Source organism: Oncorhynchus masou, chromosome 30 (assembly GCF_036934945.1).
Source record: "Oncorhynchus masou masou isolate Uvic2021 chromosome 30, UVic_Omas_1.1, whole genome shotgun sequence".
NCBI classification, from domain to species: Eukaryota; Metazoa; Chordata; class Actinopteri; order Salmoniformes; family Salmonidae; genus Oncorhynchus; species Oncorhynchus masou.
The window spans coordinates 50694914-50714619 of NC_088241.1; the positions used below are offsets into that span (position 1 = coordinate 50694914).

The 19706-nt window shown below is 44.4% G+C and overlaps 1 protein-coding gene across 1 annotated transcript in view; it reads left to right on the forward strand.

The window, feature by feature from the left end:
* Nucleotides 1-19706, forward strand: part of LOC135521655 (neuropilin and tolloid-like protein 1) — a 114805-nt gene that overhangs the window by 64525 nt on the left and 30574 nt on the right. Inside the window, exons 4-5 of the mRNA XM_064947340.1 lie at nucleotides 900-1128; nucleotides 18963-19076. Of these exons, the coding sequence (XP_064803412.1) occupies nucleotides 900-1128; nucleotides 18963-19076 (343 nt within the window). The remainder of the gene's footprint in view (nucleotides 1-899; nucleotides 1129-18962; nucleotides 19077-19706) is intronic.

Below are 19706 nucleotides of genomic sequence, written 5' to 3' on the forward strand. Positions count from 1 at the left end.
TGTTGTCACCAGATAGGCTGTGTAGGTTTTCACGTTCCGTTTGTTGTTTTTGTATTGTTAGTTATTTCATGTCAAGTTCCTTTTCATTGTAGAACATGAATAACCACCACGCTGCATTTTGGTCCGCTTCTCCTTCGACAGACGAGAACCGTTACAGCATGTGTGTTTAGTGAGTCTGCCAGATCAGAGGCAGTAGGGATGATCAGGGATGTTCACTTGATAAGTGTGTGAATTTGACCATTTTCCTGTCATGCTAAGCATATGAAATGTAAAGAGTACTTTTGGGTGTCAGGGATAAAGTATATTATTTTCTTTATGAATGTAGTGAATGTAGTGAAGTAAAAGTAAAAGTTGTCAAAAATATAAATAGTAAAGTAGGGGACAGACAACCCAAAAAACTACTTAAGTAGTACTTTAAAGTATTTTTACTTAAATACTTTACACCACTGGATGACTGTAGGTTTTGTAAAGACACATGTTTGATCTTCGAGAGCCACAGACATGGATGAGAAAACCTAAGAGCTCCTCTCAGTGGGTTTGAGGAAGTTTATCATGGTTTGATTGAAGTAAATGCAATGACTGTGACCTTATTCAGGCAGTTCCATTACAAGGCTTACTGCTATATCAGTGACTGAATGATGATGTGACGACTGACAGTGACACACCTACAGCCTGGAGGAATGACTAAACACTTCTTTCTCCCCCTTCCTCATTTCTCCTTCTCCCTTTCTCATGACATCTCTATCCCTCATCCTCTGTCTATCTTTGTCAAACTCCTTTGCTATTTTTCCTTCTCCATTTGTCCTATATTCTATTTTTATTCCACCTCTCCTTGTCAAATCCCTCCCGTTTCCCTTGTCTCTCTCTCCTCAATCTCCTCCACGTCCTCTCCACCCCAGATCTACCTGCGTTTCCTGGACTATGAGATGCAGAACAGTAATGAGTGTAAGCGTAACTTTGTGGCGGTGTACGACGGCAGTGCGTCCGTAGAGGACCTGAAGAACAAGTTCTGCTCTACGGTGGCCAACGACGTGATGCTGGTGTCCACCACGGGGGTGATCAGGATGTGGGCCGACCAGGGAAGCCGCCGGAGCCGCTTCAGAATACTCTTCACCACCTTCCAAGAACGTAAGGGACTGTTGATAGTATATGCATATGCCTTCACACACACAAATGTGCTTGTGCACACACGCACACACACACACACACACACACACACACTGAAGCCATACAGTAAAGACATTTACTGGAACATTGGGATAGGGGAGGGTACAGATCGGGTACATTAATGTCCCCCACCTCTTATACTGGACCCCCTAACCCTATGTCTGCTGCGTTAAACAGAAAATAAAAACAACCCAGCCGTAGTCTATCTTTAGTGGCGGCTATTAAAGAAACACGGGCGTGGTCGATTCATCAGCGCGTTTATGGCCGTGTCCATTGAGAGATAGAGAGAGAGAGAGAGAATGGGCTTGGGCTAAACCGCTGTGGGCAGAGGTGCAGTCTAAGGATCTCATTTACTTTTATGAGCGTTTAAACAGCTCCTCGTGACTGGAGAGGGAACGTTCCATTAGGGAGAGTATCGCCACAGGGCTGTTACACTACAGTGTTAAAAGGGGATGAACGAAGTATCAGAGGTAGGATCTTCATTATCTGGCCATTCTTGAATGAAAAGATGTACAAGGATTAATCTTGTTTTAATGATCGATCCTAACCTGTACCCTTAGGACAATACCAAATGGGCAAACCACGTCATTTCAACATGGATAATTGGGTAATATTTGGTTGAAACGTTGATCAATGAGATTACAACCTGTATTCATTCACTAAAAAAAAGCAGCCAAAGGTTAGTTGAATTTCTAGTGTGTTATCGGTACACTTTAAACCATCTAAAAGCACAACCAAATTGCAATGGAAATACAATGTCAGATAATAGTTTTTTTTTACATAACAGATGAATATGTTATCACTGTGCTTCATCGAAATAGCGGAACCAAGTGACTTGGATTGAAGTTGAGATTACATTAAAAGTACATGGTGTAAGTGATCAATGCCATTTGAGATTCTGTACAGATTATTAAAGCAATTGTGAAGTTCTCCCCCTCATCTGGCCTACCTGGTTAAATAAAGATGAAATAAAATAGAATCTCCCCTGCAACAACCTATGCATGCTATCTTGAACATGCACATGTAGGATTACATAATAAGAAATGTACCATATAGTTACAGTAACCTCAAAGTGTTATTAATTTTAAGGGTGAATGTTACATTAGTTTGTAAGATGTACTGTATTTAGTGTATTACAAAAGTCATTGAATTGTGTTTGGTTGACAATGCAACCATATATCAACATTTAAAAGAGATGTACTGCTTTGATCTGAGCCAATTATCTGATCATCTGAGCCACTGGCTTAATCCCATTCCTTAACTTAGATTTTTGGTTGAGTTGGAAACGTGAATCCAACATATCATTTGTTAACGTGTTGACAAATTAGTAGGCTATTTCTTGTATTTAAAAAGTTATATTTAATTGTCAATGCAACCAAATATCAACATTTGAAGGAGATGAATCTTCTGCTTTGATAGTTCCACCTGTGAAACGGACTTACTCTGGCTTTAATTCCAGTTTGTCTACAAATTAATAATTGTTAATAATATGTTTGATTCATGTCTCCATCTCAGCCAAAAATTTATTAAAAAAAAACTTTAAATACAGTTGGATTTGATTTAGTCCTATTCTTTAACTTAGATTTTTGGGGTGTGAATCCAACATATCAATTATTAATTTGCAGACAAACTGGAATTAAAGCCAGAGTAAGTCAGTGGCACAGATGGAACTATCCAAGCAGAAGATAAATATCTTTTAATTGTTGATATTTGGTTGCGTTGACAACCAAACACAATTCAATACCACTAAATATCATTACTTTTGAAATCAACCAGAGCTTGAAACCCTCAGCCTATTGTATTGTCTACTTTTAGTTTAATTCTGGGTTGAATTGAAGCAAAAGCTGTTGATAACATTACAAATGCTATATACACTAGGTCTAGAGAGCATCATTGAGGATGTATGAGTGATATAGTATGGTCACATTTCCACGTAGATTTCCAAATGATGTTGATACAACATTAATTAAACTTGTTTGTGCCCAGTGGGTAGCTTATGGGCTCACTGCTTGCTCACCAGTGCTGTCCTTTGTAATGTGGACATCTAGTGAGTGACCAAGTCTTCTCGCCCTGTTCATGATCCATTCATAAGGGAAACGCTACAGTACCTTAGACAGACTGTCTGACTCTGTCTATATGAATGTGGTAGTGATGGCATGTCATTCACACCATTCATATGCAGCTGAGATTTTTACTTGGAATGGTGTATTACAGTAACTGAACTATCTTGGCGCGGTAGAGAGGCAGTGTGAGGGGGAGAGAATGAGTGGGGGAGAGGGAGGAGAGCAAAAGAGAGAGAGAGAGAGACAAAATGAGTACTCACTGAATCTCAATGTGCTTTTCCCCCAGAAACCATAGTATTCACATCCCCTCTCAATTCTGTTTGAGAGCTATCATAGCTCACACGCACGTACACAGACAGAACACAAACACAGAAAGGAGAGATAGATATATACAGGGGTGAAAGTAAACCAATATGGTCCGGTAAGGCGTCCCGGCAAAAATAAATAGTGAGGGTACGCCGTACTGGTAAAACATGAGCCTATCTCAATAATTCAACCAAAATGTCAAGGGAACCGTAGACTATTACAACATTATTTATCATGACCGCATGTCAGCAGCATGAAAAATGAGCGAATGGACTTGAAAACGGGTGGTATAGGCTACGCTCCAAAATGCGCTGTGGTTCAAGGAGAACACTGACATATTTAAGGCAGAGATGACTAGCCGAGACTGACTCACACAGACAGCTGAAGACGCATCAATCCAGGCTCGTGCAGACATAATGACAGTCGCCGAATATCATTACATTTTTTGGTGTTTTAACAAATATTTATTTCCATTTATCAAATGGCGGCTGTACAGAGCACTGTTTTGCTGCTTGAATTAATTTGTTAGTAATGGAACGTACCTGAGTAGCCTACATGAGCCTTTGATTGTTTGACAATCAGATTAAAACATCATGACTGGTTGTGTTTATGCCACATTAAAACAAAATACATTTTAGTTCAGTTAAATGACTTCTAGGCCCAAAGAGATCGTATTAAATGAATAGGGATTGTATATGTCATTCTATGACTAGGCCCATTTTGTGCGTGCACATATTGGAGGTTCCCCGTACCATGAAGAAAGGACATCTACTTTCATCCCTGGATATACACACTAGAGAGAGAGAAACACAGACACCCATCTCCCATTGATTGAGTAGTTTAAATTGACAGGGGAGAGAGGTTTTCACAGTGATGCCATTGTACTCCTGCTGAGGATGATAGGGGGGATAGAATGGAGGATGACTCAGTGGCTCAGCTCAGTGTGAATGAAAGGCACTGAACTCTCCTTTTAAGGTACTCTCTTTCTCTCCCTCTCGCTCGCTCTCTCTCTCTTTCTCCATCTCTCTCTTTCGCTCTCTTTAAATACACATACAGATCTGAATCAGTTACAAAAGTGTTAGATTGGTTTGCATGTGTTTGTGGTGTGTGTGTTTAATGAATAGGCAGTGTAGTTGTTTGTGTGCGAGTCCGTTTCCTCTTTGTGAGGCCTATCTACTGAATGAAGCCAGGATGTGCAGTTTCCCCGGCAACACTGCTGCCTAAGTCAATCAACCAATGCCTAGCAATACCCTGAGCCAGAGCTGCATTCAGAACCGCAGAGCAAAATTATCAATATCATTTAAACATGCAGGTACCACCAGGCAATATGCAGGTACACAAAATCTACTCAGCAGATACTCTCTTTGAGCTGCATTCCCAACCTCTGTGCAACTCTGTCTAAACAGGCTGGTACACCAACTGCGAAGGTCCATAGATACTATCTGGCTGAATAGATAAAAACCTAAAACAGCACACACTCATGACTGAACACTCCTTACACACTCTTTGCATATTCTGACACCCAGAAAAAAGAAGAGAGAGAGAGAGAGATTCCTGTTATTACCCAGCATGCAATTATACCTAGGGTGGGAGATGTGTGTGAGCGACAGCAGAGCTGTCAGCCTCGTCATGCCTCGTCAATTCCTAGAGTCCCCTGGGACGCATAGATCTACATCCTCAGTGGCTTCTCTTCACATGCCAATCTCTGCATTCAAACAGACATTGAGATGTCTGAGACCTGGCGTTTATGAGACAGCATATGTATGTAGACATATGGGTCATCCACATACAGTGATTGTCTTATACATTGATTACTTTCCTTTTTTGCAAAGTATATAAACCTATAGACATACAGTATATCAATCTTTGGTTGATTTGTGACTAGGTACAGTTGAATCCATATGTTGTATGCTTAAAGCCACTATATAGATGATCTGGTGTTAAATGGAAAACATATGCATATACTGTAGGATCATTCAGATGTTGTCTGGGGAAATGAAACAAGGATAAGTATATATATTGTGGCAAAACTCTTCAAGGTTAGGAGCGTTTGTCACAAACTAAATGGTAAACTGTCACCAAATCACCCAAGAATGAGAGTTCTTTCGAACAGGACAGTACCTGTGTGTTTGTTTCTCCGTCCTGGTCCACCTAGTCCTTAGGCGAGGTCAAGGATAGCAGGGTTCGGTACACGAATCGGGTTCTCGGTAGGTCCAGGTCCAAACGCCAACAGGTAAGTCCAAAACAGTCCAGCTCATACACGGTAAATCCAGCCAATCTCTATTGTCTCTTTCTCTATTGTTCATAGATCCTTCCAGCACTCTCTTCTTCTCTTCTTGGTTTTTCTTGACCCTTTATCTGTGGGTTGGCTCCACCTTCTGAGGGTTCCTCTTGCTTCTGGGACTTGTAGTTTTGGTTGTCGGCCATTTTGTGATTTGTAGTTCTGACAGGTGTGGCCATTTTAGTGATCGGGCAGAGCCCGTTTATTAGTTCTGCTCTCACATATCTGCCATTTACCACTCGACCCCCTTCTTTGCCACAATAATATATATATAACATCTGTTTAGTCACCCAGCATCTATAGACATCGTTTTTCTCCTTCTGCTTCTGTAACAGTTTTCTTTACTTGAAGGAGAGGCGGACCAAAACGCAGCGTGGTGGTTATTCATGTTTGATTTAAAAAGACACTATACATGAATAAACTAACAAAACAAGAAACGTAAAAACTCAAACCAGCCCTATTTTTTTATTTTTATAAAAAATAATTTATTACCTTCAATACCATTCATTCTTTACAACTCATAATTTTCATACATACTCCAATAATGGTATTTTAATTTAACTATACAACAACCCCAAACAAAACCTCAGGGGAGCATCTTCCCTCCCTGTCACCCTACAAACTACCTTTCCCTATCTCCCCGTCCCTAATCTATCCCATTACAAATCTAAATAACACCCAGCCCTAAACCCCCCTTCCACCTCTCCCAAGCAGCATGCTGCCCCCACTTCCTCTCCTCCCTCTTCACCCTCCCCCTCAAATATCCTTCCACCCTCCTCACTATCCCTTCCACCCCCCAATCTCTCCCTGTCTTCACCATGTTCTGCCTGGCTTCCCACAGCCCCCTTTTAAAGAGACTCATGAGAAGTCAGAGCAGAAACCTGTCCCTATCCGTCCCTCTCGCTCTCATTAAAACACCTCTCTCTAACCTGGCCCACATCAATACAACATCCCCCCTTACCAAACCTAACAACACCCGTGCCCTAGCCCATACTACTCCGGCAAAGGCACAGTCCCAAAAGACATGGCGCACAGTCTCCTCCCTGCCACAAGAGGATCTTGGACAGGTGGGGGATTGCACCAAACTATACCGGTACATGATGGAACGTACCGGCAAGCACTTATGGAGGCTCATCCAATTCAGGTCCTTGAGCCTGTTGTCCAGACCCCGCGCCTGCACCCCCTCCCAGACCACTTCCGAGATGCCCACTACAGGCGCCGGACTCCCTGCCTTTCTGACCTCCTCGTACAGGTGCCTGTGATCTAAACCTACTCGGGCAACTTCAACCTCAGGGTGCGCACGCAGCCACTTGGCCGCATGACCAAAGTGCCACGGCAGCTGTTCCGCCCGAGGACCCGTGTTAGACCACACCATTACGCTTCTCGCCTGATACGAGAAGAACACCCGCAGGAGGTAACCGGACGGGTGTATCACTGGATGAGCAAGCTCCGTTAACAAGAAAGAAACAAATTACGTCCAGCTTGAGGGGCAAATGTGGTACCCCCCTACCTCCCTCCCCGATGGGACAGAGCATGCATGCCCTGGCGACCCACTCGCACCTGCCACTCCACATGAACTGAAACACAAGCCTCACTAGAGGCCTCCTCAGACAAGCCGGCAATGGGTAGATGTACGCCAAAAACAAAAGAGACGGCAACACATCCACCTTTAGGACCAGGACTTTGCCCATAAAAGATAATTACCTAGCCTTCCACATTGCTAGCATCCTCTGTACCACTGAGATACGCATGTTCCAGTTTAGCGTCGCTGAGCCGGAGGTCTCAAAATGGACCCCGAGAATCCTCAGGGCCCCCTCACAGAGAGATAACCCCCCCAGGCACATCCGTTCTACCGCGCCATCTTCCGAAAAACTTGACGGAAGACTTTGCATGGTTCAGAACTGCTCCCGACGCTCGGGTGAAATCCCCAAAGATGGCAAGGGACCTTGTCAGGCACGAGTCCTTACACAGCAGCAAGGAAGTGTCGTCGGCGTACTGCGTCATCTTAACACGCAGCCCACCACTTCCAGGGATCAACAAGCCTTCCACCCTTGTGTCTGCCCTAATGGCAGCCCCCAGAGGCTCCATGTACAGAACGAAGAGGAGAGCCGAGAGTGGGCACCCCTGCCTGACCCCAGACGAGAGGTCAAAAACGTCACCCAAGTGACTATTTACACTAACTCGGCACCCCGCTCCGACATATAATGTACGAATCCATCCTATGAACTTCTCCCCAAATCCTAATCGACGTAACACTCTGAATAAAAAGGATCTATTCACGCGATCAAAAGCTTTCGCCTGATCTAGCGCTGCTACCATTAAAGGCAGTCCTCTATCTTCAACCCAAGCGATGGATTCCCTGATTAACTGTAGGTTCCATCTAATAGAGCGGCCCTCTACCCCGCACGTCTGATCCTCATGAACGACGTAGGGAAGGGCTGTGCGCAACCGGTCTGCTAAAACCTTTGCAAGTAGCTACACACAGCATGGTCAATCAGTTAGGTCTGTTACTTCCCCCTTCTTAATAATAATAATAATAATAATATCCCAGCATGGTCAACGGCTGCCACTACTTTCCATATGGGTGGTGCCACCCAGGTCGTTAGCGCCATGCTCCCGACTGAGCCACACAGGTCTTATATAAAAGTGACAGCACACCAACAGCCATTGATCTCCCCGGGACCCCCGTCTCAAGGATGGCCTTCAAGACTTCGATGACCACTGTTCCAAGTATACCCCAAAACTTGAGATAAAACTCAACCGGCAGCCCATCCATCCCAGGCACCTTCCCTTTTCCCATTTTCCTAAGAAAGCTCTCAACCTCTTCTAGTGAAATCTGGGCCTCCTTCACTTCTCTAATGTCCTCCGGCAACCGCCTGGACAAGTGTTCTAAAAACACATTTCCCTGCTCTACATCTATTTCCCTTTCCTTAAATAAACCTTGGTAATGATCAGTTGTCACCCTGACCATATCCTCTGGTGATCCGAAAAGAAAACAGGCAACAGCCGCCCAGACAACTTACCCAAAGACCTGGGTACAAAAATATAGTCGAGCCTCCGCTCAACCCCCCTGGAGTTGCGCCATGTAGGACCGGCCATTTTCGGAGTAGTGTGCAGACCACCATCTACCAGACCATGGCAAGCCATTAGCCCGGCAATGGCGCCTGCACTGCTATCCCCCCTATTCCTAAATCTGTATATAAATCCCCCTATCACTAATTTCCTATTTGTGACACACAGGGGCGTCAGACAGTCCACCATCTCCCTCCTGTCTGCCACCACCTGTGGCCCATACACCACCACTAATCTAAATTTACAATCCCTTATCGTGACATCCACCCCTATAACCCTCCCCTGCATTACCACAAAAGAATCCTCCACTTTTACCTCCCTGTGCCCACACAAAATCCCTACCCCTGATGAGTGCACCCCTCCAATACCCCAAACCGACTCCCCCTTGTCCCACTCCCTCTTAAACCTACTAACATCCCCACCATCCCTCAGGTGAACCTCCTGTAAAAAAAACAAAATCAAACCCCACACCCTCCAAATAACTAAAAACCGCCCTCCTCTTAACAAAATCCCTTAAACCCCTTACATTTAAACTAACAAAAGTAAAATTAGACCCCATGAAATAAAAACATGTAATACACTCAAATACTAAACCCAGACACAAAAAAACAAAAACAGGAGACTCACCCGATGCTCCCCTGCTCCATATCTACCTGTGAAAAACCATCGACATCCCCCCCTCTTCCTCCATCTCACCAACCCAGGATGCAGGAATAGTGTTTGGCTCCGGGGTGCCCTGCACCCTGGGTCTACCCCCACAATCCTCCCCCTCCCCAGTGCTGCAGCTGGATTGGAAAAAAATCGGGGAGGCTGAGTCCCCAAACAAAAAACTCCCCACCTCCTCCTGTACCCAGTCCTGAGTCTTGTTAGATGTGTCCCAACAGAAGTTGAGGGCCTGGGGAAACCAGCAGCAACCCAGAAGATTCTCCCACCCCCATCACTCTCTTGGCCATCCCCTCCCTCTCACTGACGGCCAATCGCACCATTCCTCTTCATTCCTCTTCATTCTCTTCTTTGGTGATGGCGGCAGTGGAGAGATACCACCCCCCCCCGCCAGCTCCTCCACCATACCCCTCATCTCTTCCACCAGGGCACTTGCTCTTCCACCGTCTCCTTCTCCAACACTCCTCCCTCGCTTTCTTCTCTCTCATGCTCCTCCACTCCGTTGCCTTCTTCCGCCACTTTTCCTGTTTCTCCTACTCCCGTGCCTTCCGTTTCCTTCTCTCTTCCATCCGCTGCTTCTTGCTCCTCCTCCTTCCTTGCGGCCTTCCACTCTGGACCTGTACTCTGGTCATGAGGCGTGCTTCCTTTCCCCTCTTCTTCCCCCTTCCCCCGCTCCTGCTCCCCCCCCCCAGCCGCAGACGCATATGACCTCTGACGAGCCGGGCACCCCCGCCACAGGTGTGCTGACGAGCCACACCCTTGGCACGCCTTAGGCTTGTCACAATCCCTCGCCTCGTGTTCCTCAGATCCACAAAATCTGCATTTTCTCGTGCTGCACGAGGCGAAAATATGGCCGTAGGCCATACAGCGCCTGCAAAATGGGGGCTGACGTGCATAAAACAACGTCCCCTGTCAGCCCCTAGGGAGAACATAACAGGAGGATGGAGGTAGCCACCATGTCCCTTTGGATCCTCCCTGAGGAGGGCTTGGAAGCCTCTCCTCCCATTCCAAAACCCAAGGGAGTCTTTGAGGTGCCTTGCTGAGGAGACGTTATCCATGTATCTCCCCAGAAAGGCCCTCACCTCTTCGTCCTTAACGTATGGGTTGTAAATGTTGACAGTTACAACCCTAAAGTTGTTCTTCGCCAGGCTTGTTATTTCATAGTGGCTCATCGGCCTCTCACCTCCCACTGCTCTTGCCCTTCTCAGGATATCATCATGTTTCTCCTCTGTATATAGTGCCACGTCGTATGCTCCCTCCAACGAGTTGCCTTGGAAACAAAACACGTCCTTCACCGTCAGCTTTAGAATCCCCATCAATATTATCCTTCCAAAAGTTTCCCGTCCTAAAGGCTCCAACTCCTTTTCCTTCCAAGCAAACCGAATCGTGTTGGCCAGCCCAATCCCAGGGACCGACCGTGTTGATGAATTTTGCACCATCTCCGCAAGGAGAATGGCGCTCGTTCTCTTCTCTTCTCTTCCAAAACAAGGAAAAAAAGAAAAACCCAAGTGACTGAGCCTATCTGGTGCAACAAACACAGAGACAGGAACAATCACCCACAAACACACAGTGAAACCCAGGCTACCTAAGTATGATTCTCAATCAGAGACAACTAATGACACCTGCCTCTGATTTCCCAATAGTAAGGCTCAGATGAACATGGCAGTGTTGCCATTGTTTATAAAATGCCGAAATAAACATGTCTCCAACACCGATATCACACTCACAAACTGAAATCCTACTGTATGTGTGTACATTATACAACTAATTATTAAGAGTGCCTAAAATATCACATTTATCTATTCACTGTAGGCTACACATAAATTGCAGCAAATGAGTACCTGTTTCAGGCATGTCTTTGGTCAGGTTCACGTGGGTCAAACAAAAACACCCTAATGATAGAGTAGAGTCTCCCACAATGCAGGTGATGGCTGCAGGATGAAGCTGGTGGAGAGCAACTGCAGAATCATGCAGTCAACTGCATGATTTCTGTAAAGTTCATGCAGTCGACCTGTAGAAGCAAGTTTTATCAACAGAATGCAACACACAATGGTCCCCCACTTGTCATCTGCTCGAATACATCCATTGTCTATTATATTGACAGGATAGTCAAGTGACCGCTCTAACAATGGAAATACAGTACAAGTCCTCAAAGATAGAAGGCAGGCGAGAGGAGGCAGGATCGTATGGGACCAGTCTAGCCAATGAGAGGGCAGATACGCATGTGAACAACTTGCCATAGAGATAGAGGACTTATCTTTGTATCTGTGCCATTATAGGTAGCCTAGCAGGTAGGTAGCCTGGCAGGTAGCTTGGTGGGTAGGAGCATTGTGCCAGTAACAGAAATGTTGTTGGATCGAATCCCTGAGCTGACAAGGTCAAAAATCTGCCATTATGCCCCATAAGCAAGGCAGTTATCCCACTGTTCCCCAGGCACCAAAGATGTCAATTAAGGCAGACCTACGCACCTCTCTGATTCAGAGGGGTTGGGTTAAATGAGGGAGATGCATTCAGTTGTACAACTAACTAGATATCTCCCTTTCCCTATAGCGTCTGTGACAGCATTGACATTCTAAAGTAGTACATTTTCTTATTTTTCATTGGCTGATTGCTCCCAACTTATAGGAATCCCCACCCAGTTGACTACTTTAAAATGGTGGAAGCCCTCAATGGCAATGTACATGCTAAAACGGGTTATAGCCATGATGAGTCCTCTGTCTATCTATCTCAACTCCAACTCCACTTCATGGGCTTATTTTTGTGGAAAGATTTTGGGCTGAGCAAAACCTCTCGATTCTCATCTTCCTCTCTGAACCAAGCTTCCATCAAAAATATGTTGTTTTATTGCAATTAGACCTATGGTTTTGAAGTTCATATAAAGTGCTCCTCTGCAGCAGACTGAGCTAGAGGACTTCCGAGCTTTCAGTTGGATGTCTAGTGTATTTCATCAGGCCACTTTATTATTATTTAATTTATGCCTGGGGCAGTGGGGGGAAGGCTCCTGGGTGGGGAAAGGGGCACTTTTTTATTACAAAATGTCTGGGAATTAATTTGGCTGCAGATGAGTTTGGATCCACCTCTTCATAAAGTCAGCTGTGGCCCTGTGGAGCAGTGGGAGGCTCCTGAGTGTCGTTGGGATGGTGAGGGACAGCACCTCCCCCTGGTGGTGAAAACTGGCACTGTGTTCAGGAAGAGAAGGCTGAGTAAAGTAAGCCCCAGACACTGACCTACGGACAGTCCTGCATTTGGGCCCAAATGGTTAAGGCTAGGATTGGAGAGGCCCGGTGGGGACGCTTTAAGGGATGTACTGGTGGGAGTGTAGGGGAAAAGGGGAGAGAGGCCGCTGTTGGCAGACCTGGCACTCAAGACAAGACATGCTATGTGCACCCTGCCCACAAAACGTGGAAACTGAGCTGCACTTCCTAACCTCCTGCCAAATAACCTCCTGCCGTCTCTATTCCTTTGAAACGTTTGTGAGTGTAATGTTTACTGTTCATTTTGATTGTTTATTTCACTTTTGTTTTTTTATCTATTTCACTTGCTTTGGCAATGTAAATATATGTTTACCATGCCAATAAAGCCCTTTAAATCGAATTGAATATAGAGAGAGAGAGAGAGAGATAATTAATTCTAATTTGAGCTGTTATTATTCCACTGGGATCAGTGCGGAGATGAAAACAGTCGTCCATCATTCAGGTAATTCTGCCCAACCTTGAGCCCCTCTGTATCAGACAGCGGCCTGTTTTAATGCCCAACGCAACGCATTATTTTCTGTGTGTGTGCGTGTGTGTGTGCATGTGTGTGCCTGACCACTTCCCCATCCACAGCCAGTAAATAATCAATGTTTAAACACAGCCATCCATTATGTTCACCCATCCCACATTCTAATGAGTTTCAACAGTAGACAGGGAGGATGTAGTGTGAAGTGCTGCTTCTACCAGTCTTCATGCTCCACTCCTGATGAATGGCATGACTTGGGGCTAGGACTGATATGAAATCATCATGCACTAAACCAGAACGTGCATGTCTAGAGTAATTGAACATAATGTATATGTGGTGGACTTTACTGCATTTTAATAGTTTGCTCTTATCCAATGTGCACTCAGGAGTCAGCTGTAACCCTTACATCACTACCCTCTGTTCTGAATCAGTGCAGGGAATATTGAATGTTCAGTTTAAACTATACCACTAGAAACAGATTACTGTTATGGTGCAATAAAGATGTATTAAATCCCATTGAATTACATCTGATTGAATGGAGGAAACTGTCTTGGCTTGGTGTAGCCCTTTGATTAGTCAGCAGGTCTGTTCATTACACTGTGGAGGCCACGGTAGGCCAGTGCATTAGTGTGATTAAGAGGGGAGGTGTCTCCCGTCTCTGAAAGTCACCTTGCTTGTTTAATTACCGGTGTGGTGATGAGGCTGCTAACACATTACCTGAGACTCTATAATTGGATAACTCACTTCCTTCTGCCTCGATGGCTCTGTCACTCTCCAAACATCTCTCTCTCTCTCTCTTTCACTCTCTTTCGCTCTCTGTCGCTCTCTCTCTTCTCCTCACATCTCTCACTTTTATGATCTCTGCCACCGCCTGTTGTCACGGATACAGCTATGTGTCACACTTGCTCGTACACAAGCACTAATGGATAGACATACACACACGCACACCATTCATTCCCTGCCAGTATCAACACACAGTCATAACTTGCCTCTGTTAACTTTGTGCATATCTCCGTATTGGCATCGATGCATACATAGTGTGAACATTCAAGTTAAGTTATGTATGCATACAGTATCTCTGGCCCTTAAGGATTCAGGCCTGGATGATTAGAACATGTGTTAGTCTGACATCTCCAGCATGTCAAGGTTTTCTCTCCAGTTGTTTCCTTTCCCGTGTAGTTAGATAGATAGCTGTAAAAGGAACACTCCCAGAGAGATTACTATGCACTGCCTTGTCTCATCACATTTCAGAAGAGGAGGAAAGATGAACATTTATGAAGAGCAGATGGGTTCAGGGCTGAGTGATGCGCCTCCAAATTCACACATCTGTAGCATCATAATACTAATATCATAATACTAACATCATAATGCTATACCAGGAGCGCAACTTTGATTTTAAGAGTGGGGGAGGGGGCATAACTTGGCAGGAGGTCTGGGGGTCCTGACATTTTTTGGGGCATCTAAAGTTCATTTCCTGCAATCTAATATGATCCAGGGCCCTTCTAGCCGTCTCTGTTTAGAACAACGAAAAGTAAGCAAGAATGCCCACAGTCATCAAGCTAGGTAAGATATCATTGTTGAATATGTTTAAGTGATTGATAAGACTGATCAATAATACTAGATCAATGATAATTCAATAATCATTATTGTGTTGCACCTTTAACCAATAACCAAATGAACAACAAGTAAAGTACAAAGACGTAACTTTTGTTTGTCTTGATTATGACATCCTCTATGTAACATTTCAGCCAGACCACCAGGCCAGCCTGACCTGCCTGCAAGCCCGAGCCCCACCAGTCTGGTCAATAACTCAACCCTCTCCACAAAACAACTTCCTTCTCATCTTTTGGATAACAAAAAAGTTGAATAAAAAAACACATACAACACACATTAGCACACAGAAATAGCATGTTCTCCATATAATTCACATCATAAGCCTAATAGTACTGTAGAGCTCTTTTTGCACACAACTTAACTGGGTCACCCCATCCTGCCCCTAGGGGTCCATGGCCCTGCAGAGCCCCAAACACAACACACCCCACTCAGCTTTAGGATCTTAGTGAAAGATTCCTTATTGGTTTCAGGTGTGTTAGTCCAAGGCCAGAGTGACAATCAACAGTACAGCAGATCCCCAGGGGCAGGACTGAGCAGCCCAGCAGCTGGGGATTGCCTAAATAGGTATCTCTCCTGATGTGGGCATGTTTTCAATACAGACTCCTTTTGTCAAACAGTATTCCATATAAGGCATCCAGACCTTATGAAAGTTGCACAGTAAACCCTTAATCTGGTAATAAATCAAGTCTAGTGATACATAACTTGACATTTCTGCCATCCATTGTGGGAGGATAACCAACCTGCATTTCTTAGCCGCTATAAATGCTAGGTTCCACAGATTCTTCTGAGAACAGTCTCCAGTATCGACATTTCCAAACAAACAAAATTAGGGAGAAGGAAGAATCTGTAGATATGCTGAGATAAAATAACATACTCTTTGCCAGAATTCAGACAGCATTCACAAGACCATAACATATGCAAGTATGTCCCCTTTTGTGTTTTACACCTCTTGCAGAATAATTTAATTTCTGGATGCATGATAATCAGTTTCACTGGCATATAGAATGTTCTATGGATGGTCTTAAACTGCAGTCATTTATGTCAGATTAAATGAACATGACTGGGCATTTTAACAAATCTGTACCCATTCATCATCATAAATAGTGCCTCCCAGGTCTTCCTCACGTTTTCGTTTTACATGTTTTATGTCATTGGGAAAAGCCTCTATCAACCCTTGATACAGTTTGGAAATCAACTTTAGATGTTTGTCAGACTGCCTTAAAGTAGTTTCAATCTTTGAAGCTTCTTCCTTATCCAGTGTTTGCTGCACAGAGAGAACAAAGTGTTGTTTGTATCTGCAAAAGTTCACCTCTGTGCCGTCACAGACTGGTCTTCCCTGGCTGCCTGACCCTGAAGAGACCCCTGTCACAGACTGGTCTTCCCTGGCTGCCTGACCCTGAAGAGACCCCTGTCACAGACTGGTCTTCCCTGGCTGCCTGACCCTGAAGAGACCCCTGTCACAGACTGGTCTTCCCTGGCTGCCTGACCCTGAAGAGACCCCTGTCACAGACTGGTCTTCCCTGGCTGCCTGACCCTGAAGAGACCCCTGTCACAGACTGGTCTTCCCTGGCTGCCTGACCCTGAAGAGACCCCCTGTCACAGACTGGTCTTCCCTGGCTGCCTGACCCTGAAGAGACCCCCCTGTCACAGACTGGTCTTCCCTGGCTGCCTGACCCTGAAGAGACCCCTGTCACAGACTGGTCTTCCCTGGCTGCCTGACCCTGAAGAGACCCCTGTCACAGACGGGTCTTCCCTGGCTGCCTGACCCTGATGAGACCCCTGTCACAGACTGGTCTTCCCTGGCTGCCTGACCCTGATGAGACCACTGTCATCATCTGACCCTGCTCAGATGAAGTATTACAAAGAATTACCTTGGTGTACATTTATAAATTATATTATCCAAGAATAGAATCAATGGTTCAATAATTGAAATGACCATAATTCGCAGATCCCAGACTGTATCCTACCCATCAACTCAAGATGGAACTTTGTATCATTCACTGATATTGTTAACATACTGCAAAATTCACCCGAGTGCCGTAGACTGGTCTTCCCTGGCTGTCTGACCCTGCAGGGAAATCTGTCACCATCTGATCCTGCTGAGGCATGATGAGCACAGTGTTGTGTACTGACTGTGCACCATGACAGTGAAGCCTGTAGAGCTGTTTATAGTCAGTGTGAAAAAGTAGGGAATTAGCTAGGGAAACTGACAGATCAATAGGATTACATTGCTATACTGACTGATAAAATTCCCATTGTGCAGAAAAAACATCAGTCTTCAATCATTTGACCGCTGGTTCCATCATTTAATTCAGGTCTAGTGTAATTGAGGAAAAAATAATAGCTCAAGTTTGTGAGCTAGCGAGCTCGCTATTGTTAGCCAACTTTTGGCTAGCTTTAGCTAATGGTACATCATCAAATGTACTTCTGTTGAAACGGGACAAAACAAAAGCTACAAAACATTTCCATACACACAGCAGCTGTTAGATACTGCTACCTGACAGATAGCTAGCTAGAGTCCAGCTAGCTGAACTGGCTGTGGTAGCTACTAGCTAGCTAGCTAGCTAGCTAACTAGCTATCAGTCAACTAAAGAGTTGCCATTTTCTGCTCTGCTTGCTTTTACAACTCTGAGAAAAAGCGCAACACACACATTTCACAATTTGGGAGGGGGGCTCTGATATTGGTTGATGTTGTGGATTATATTTGCTCTATTTCTGATGCCATTGATTTTGTGTATGATCATAAATGGCTGTTTGGTGTGCTATAGAGTACACTCCTTTCATATCAAAATAACATTCATCCTTGACTATTTTAACAAAGCAGATACTGTAGATGGAAACCATCTAATACATAATGATCACAAAAATGGAGAGCCTCTGTCCCACAGTTGTTGAGCAATGTTTATTTTTTTATTTTGTTTATTTCACCTTTATTTAACCAGGTAGGCTCGTTGAGAACATGTTCTCATTTGCAACTGCGACCTGGCCAAGATAAAGCATAGCAGTGTGAACAGACAACACAGAGTTACACATGGAGTAAACAATAAACAAGTCAATAACACAGTAGAAAAAAAGAGTCTATATACATTGTGTGCAAAGGGCATGAGGAGGTAGGCAAATAATTACAATTTTGCAGATTAACACTGGAGTGATAAATGATCAGACGGTCATGTGCAGGTAGAGATACTGGTGTGCAAAAGAGCAGAAAAGTAAATAAATAAAAACAGTATGGGGATGAGGTAGGTAAATTGGGTGGGCTATTTATTGATGGACTATGTACAGCTACAGCGATCGGTTAGCTGCTGAGATAGCAGATGTTTGAAGTTGGTGAGGGAGATAAAAATCTCCAACTTCAGCGATTTTTGCGATTTTTGTAATTCGTTCCAGTCACAGGCAGCAGAGAACTGGAACGAAAGGCGGCCAAATGAGGTGTTGGCTTTAGGGATGATCAGTGAGATACACCTGCTGGAGCGCGTGCTACGAGTGGGTGTTGCCATCGTGACCAGTGAACTGAGATAAGGCGGAGCTTTACCTAGCATGGACTTGTAGATGACCTGGAACCAGTGGGTCTGGCGACGAATATGTAGCGAGGGCCAGCCGACTAGAGCATACAAGTCGCAGTGGTGGGTGGTATAAGGTGCTTTAGTGACAAAACGGATGACACTGTGATAAACTGCATCCAGTTTGCTGAGTAGAGTGTTGAAGCTATTTTGTAGATGACAATGTAATCAATTGATTCCTATAAGCACAGGTACACCAAATACACCACTCTTTACTCAGCTGATAGTCACTTAGAGCTGCATTCCCAACCTCTGTTTAACTCCATCTAAACAGGCTTGTACACCAACTGCCAACCAACTATGAACCTTAAACAGAACACTCATGACTGAACACTCCTTGCACACACTTTGCATATTCTGACACCCAGAACAGGCAGAGAGACAGAATGATGAACAAGAGATAAGTGGGAGGGGAAGGGAGGGAGTGACAGGCCTATTATTACCCAGCATGCAATTATACATAGGTTGGGATATGTGTGTCCTTGTTAATTGTTGTTCTGTCTCCTGTCATTGCAGCTCCATGCGAGGCGGATGCCTTCTTCTGTCACAGTAACATGTGCATCAACAACACCCTGGTGTGTAACGGCATTCAGAACTGTGTCTACCCCTGGGATGAGAATCACTGTAAAGGTCAGAGGTCAAACCCAGGCTCGGTCCAGAATTATCCACTCTTGATTCCATGCATAACTACAAACTGCTGGCATACTCAATCCTTTGGTACTCATCATTCAAATGCATTCAGAATATACAGTTGAAGTCGCAAGTTTACATACACCTTAGTCAAATATATTTAAACTCAGTTTTTCACAATTTAATCCTTGTAAATAGTCCCTGTTTTAGGTCAGTTAGGATCATCACTTTATTTTGTGGCATGTCAGAATAATTGTAGAGTGAATGATTTATTTCAGCTTTTATTTATTTCATTACATTCCCAGTGGGGCAGTGGTTTACATACACTCAATTAGTATTTGGTAGCATTGCCTTTAAATTGTTTAACTTGGGTCAAATGTTTCGGGTAGCATTCCACAAGCTTCCCACAATAAGTTGGGGGAATTTTGGCGCTTTCCTTCAGACAGAGCTGGTGTAACTGAGTCAGGTTTGTAGGCCTCCTTGCAAGCACACGCTTTTTCACACATTTTCTATAAAAATGAGGTCAGAGCTTTGTGATGGCCACTCCAATACCTTGACTTTGTTGTCCTTAAGCCATTTTGCCACAACTTTGGAAGTATGCTTGATATAATTGTCCATTTTGAAAACCCA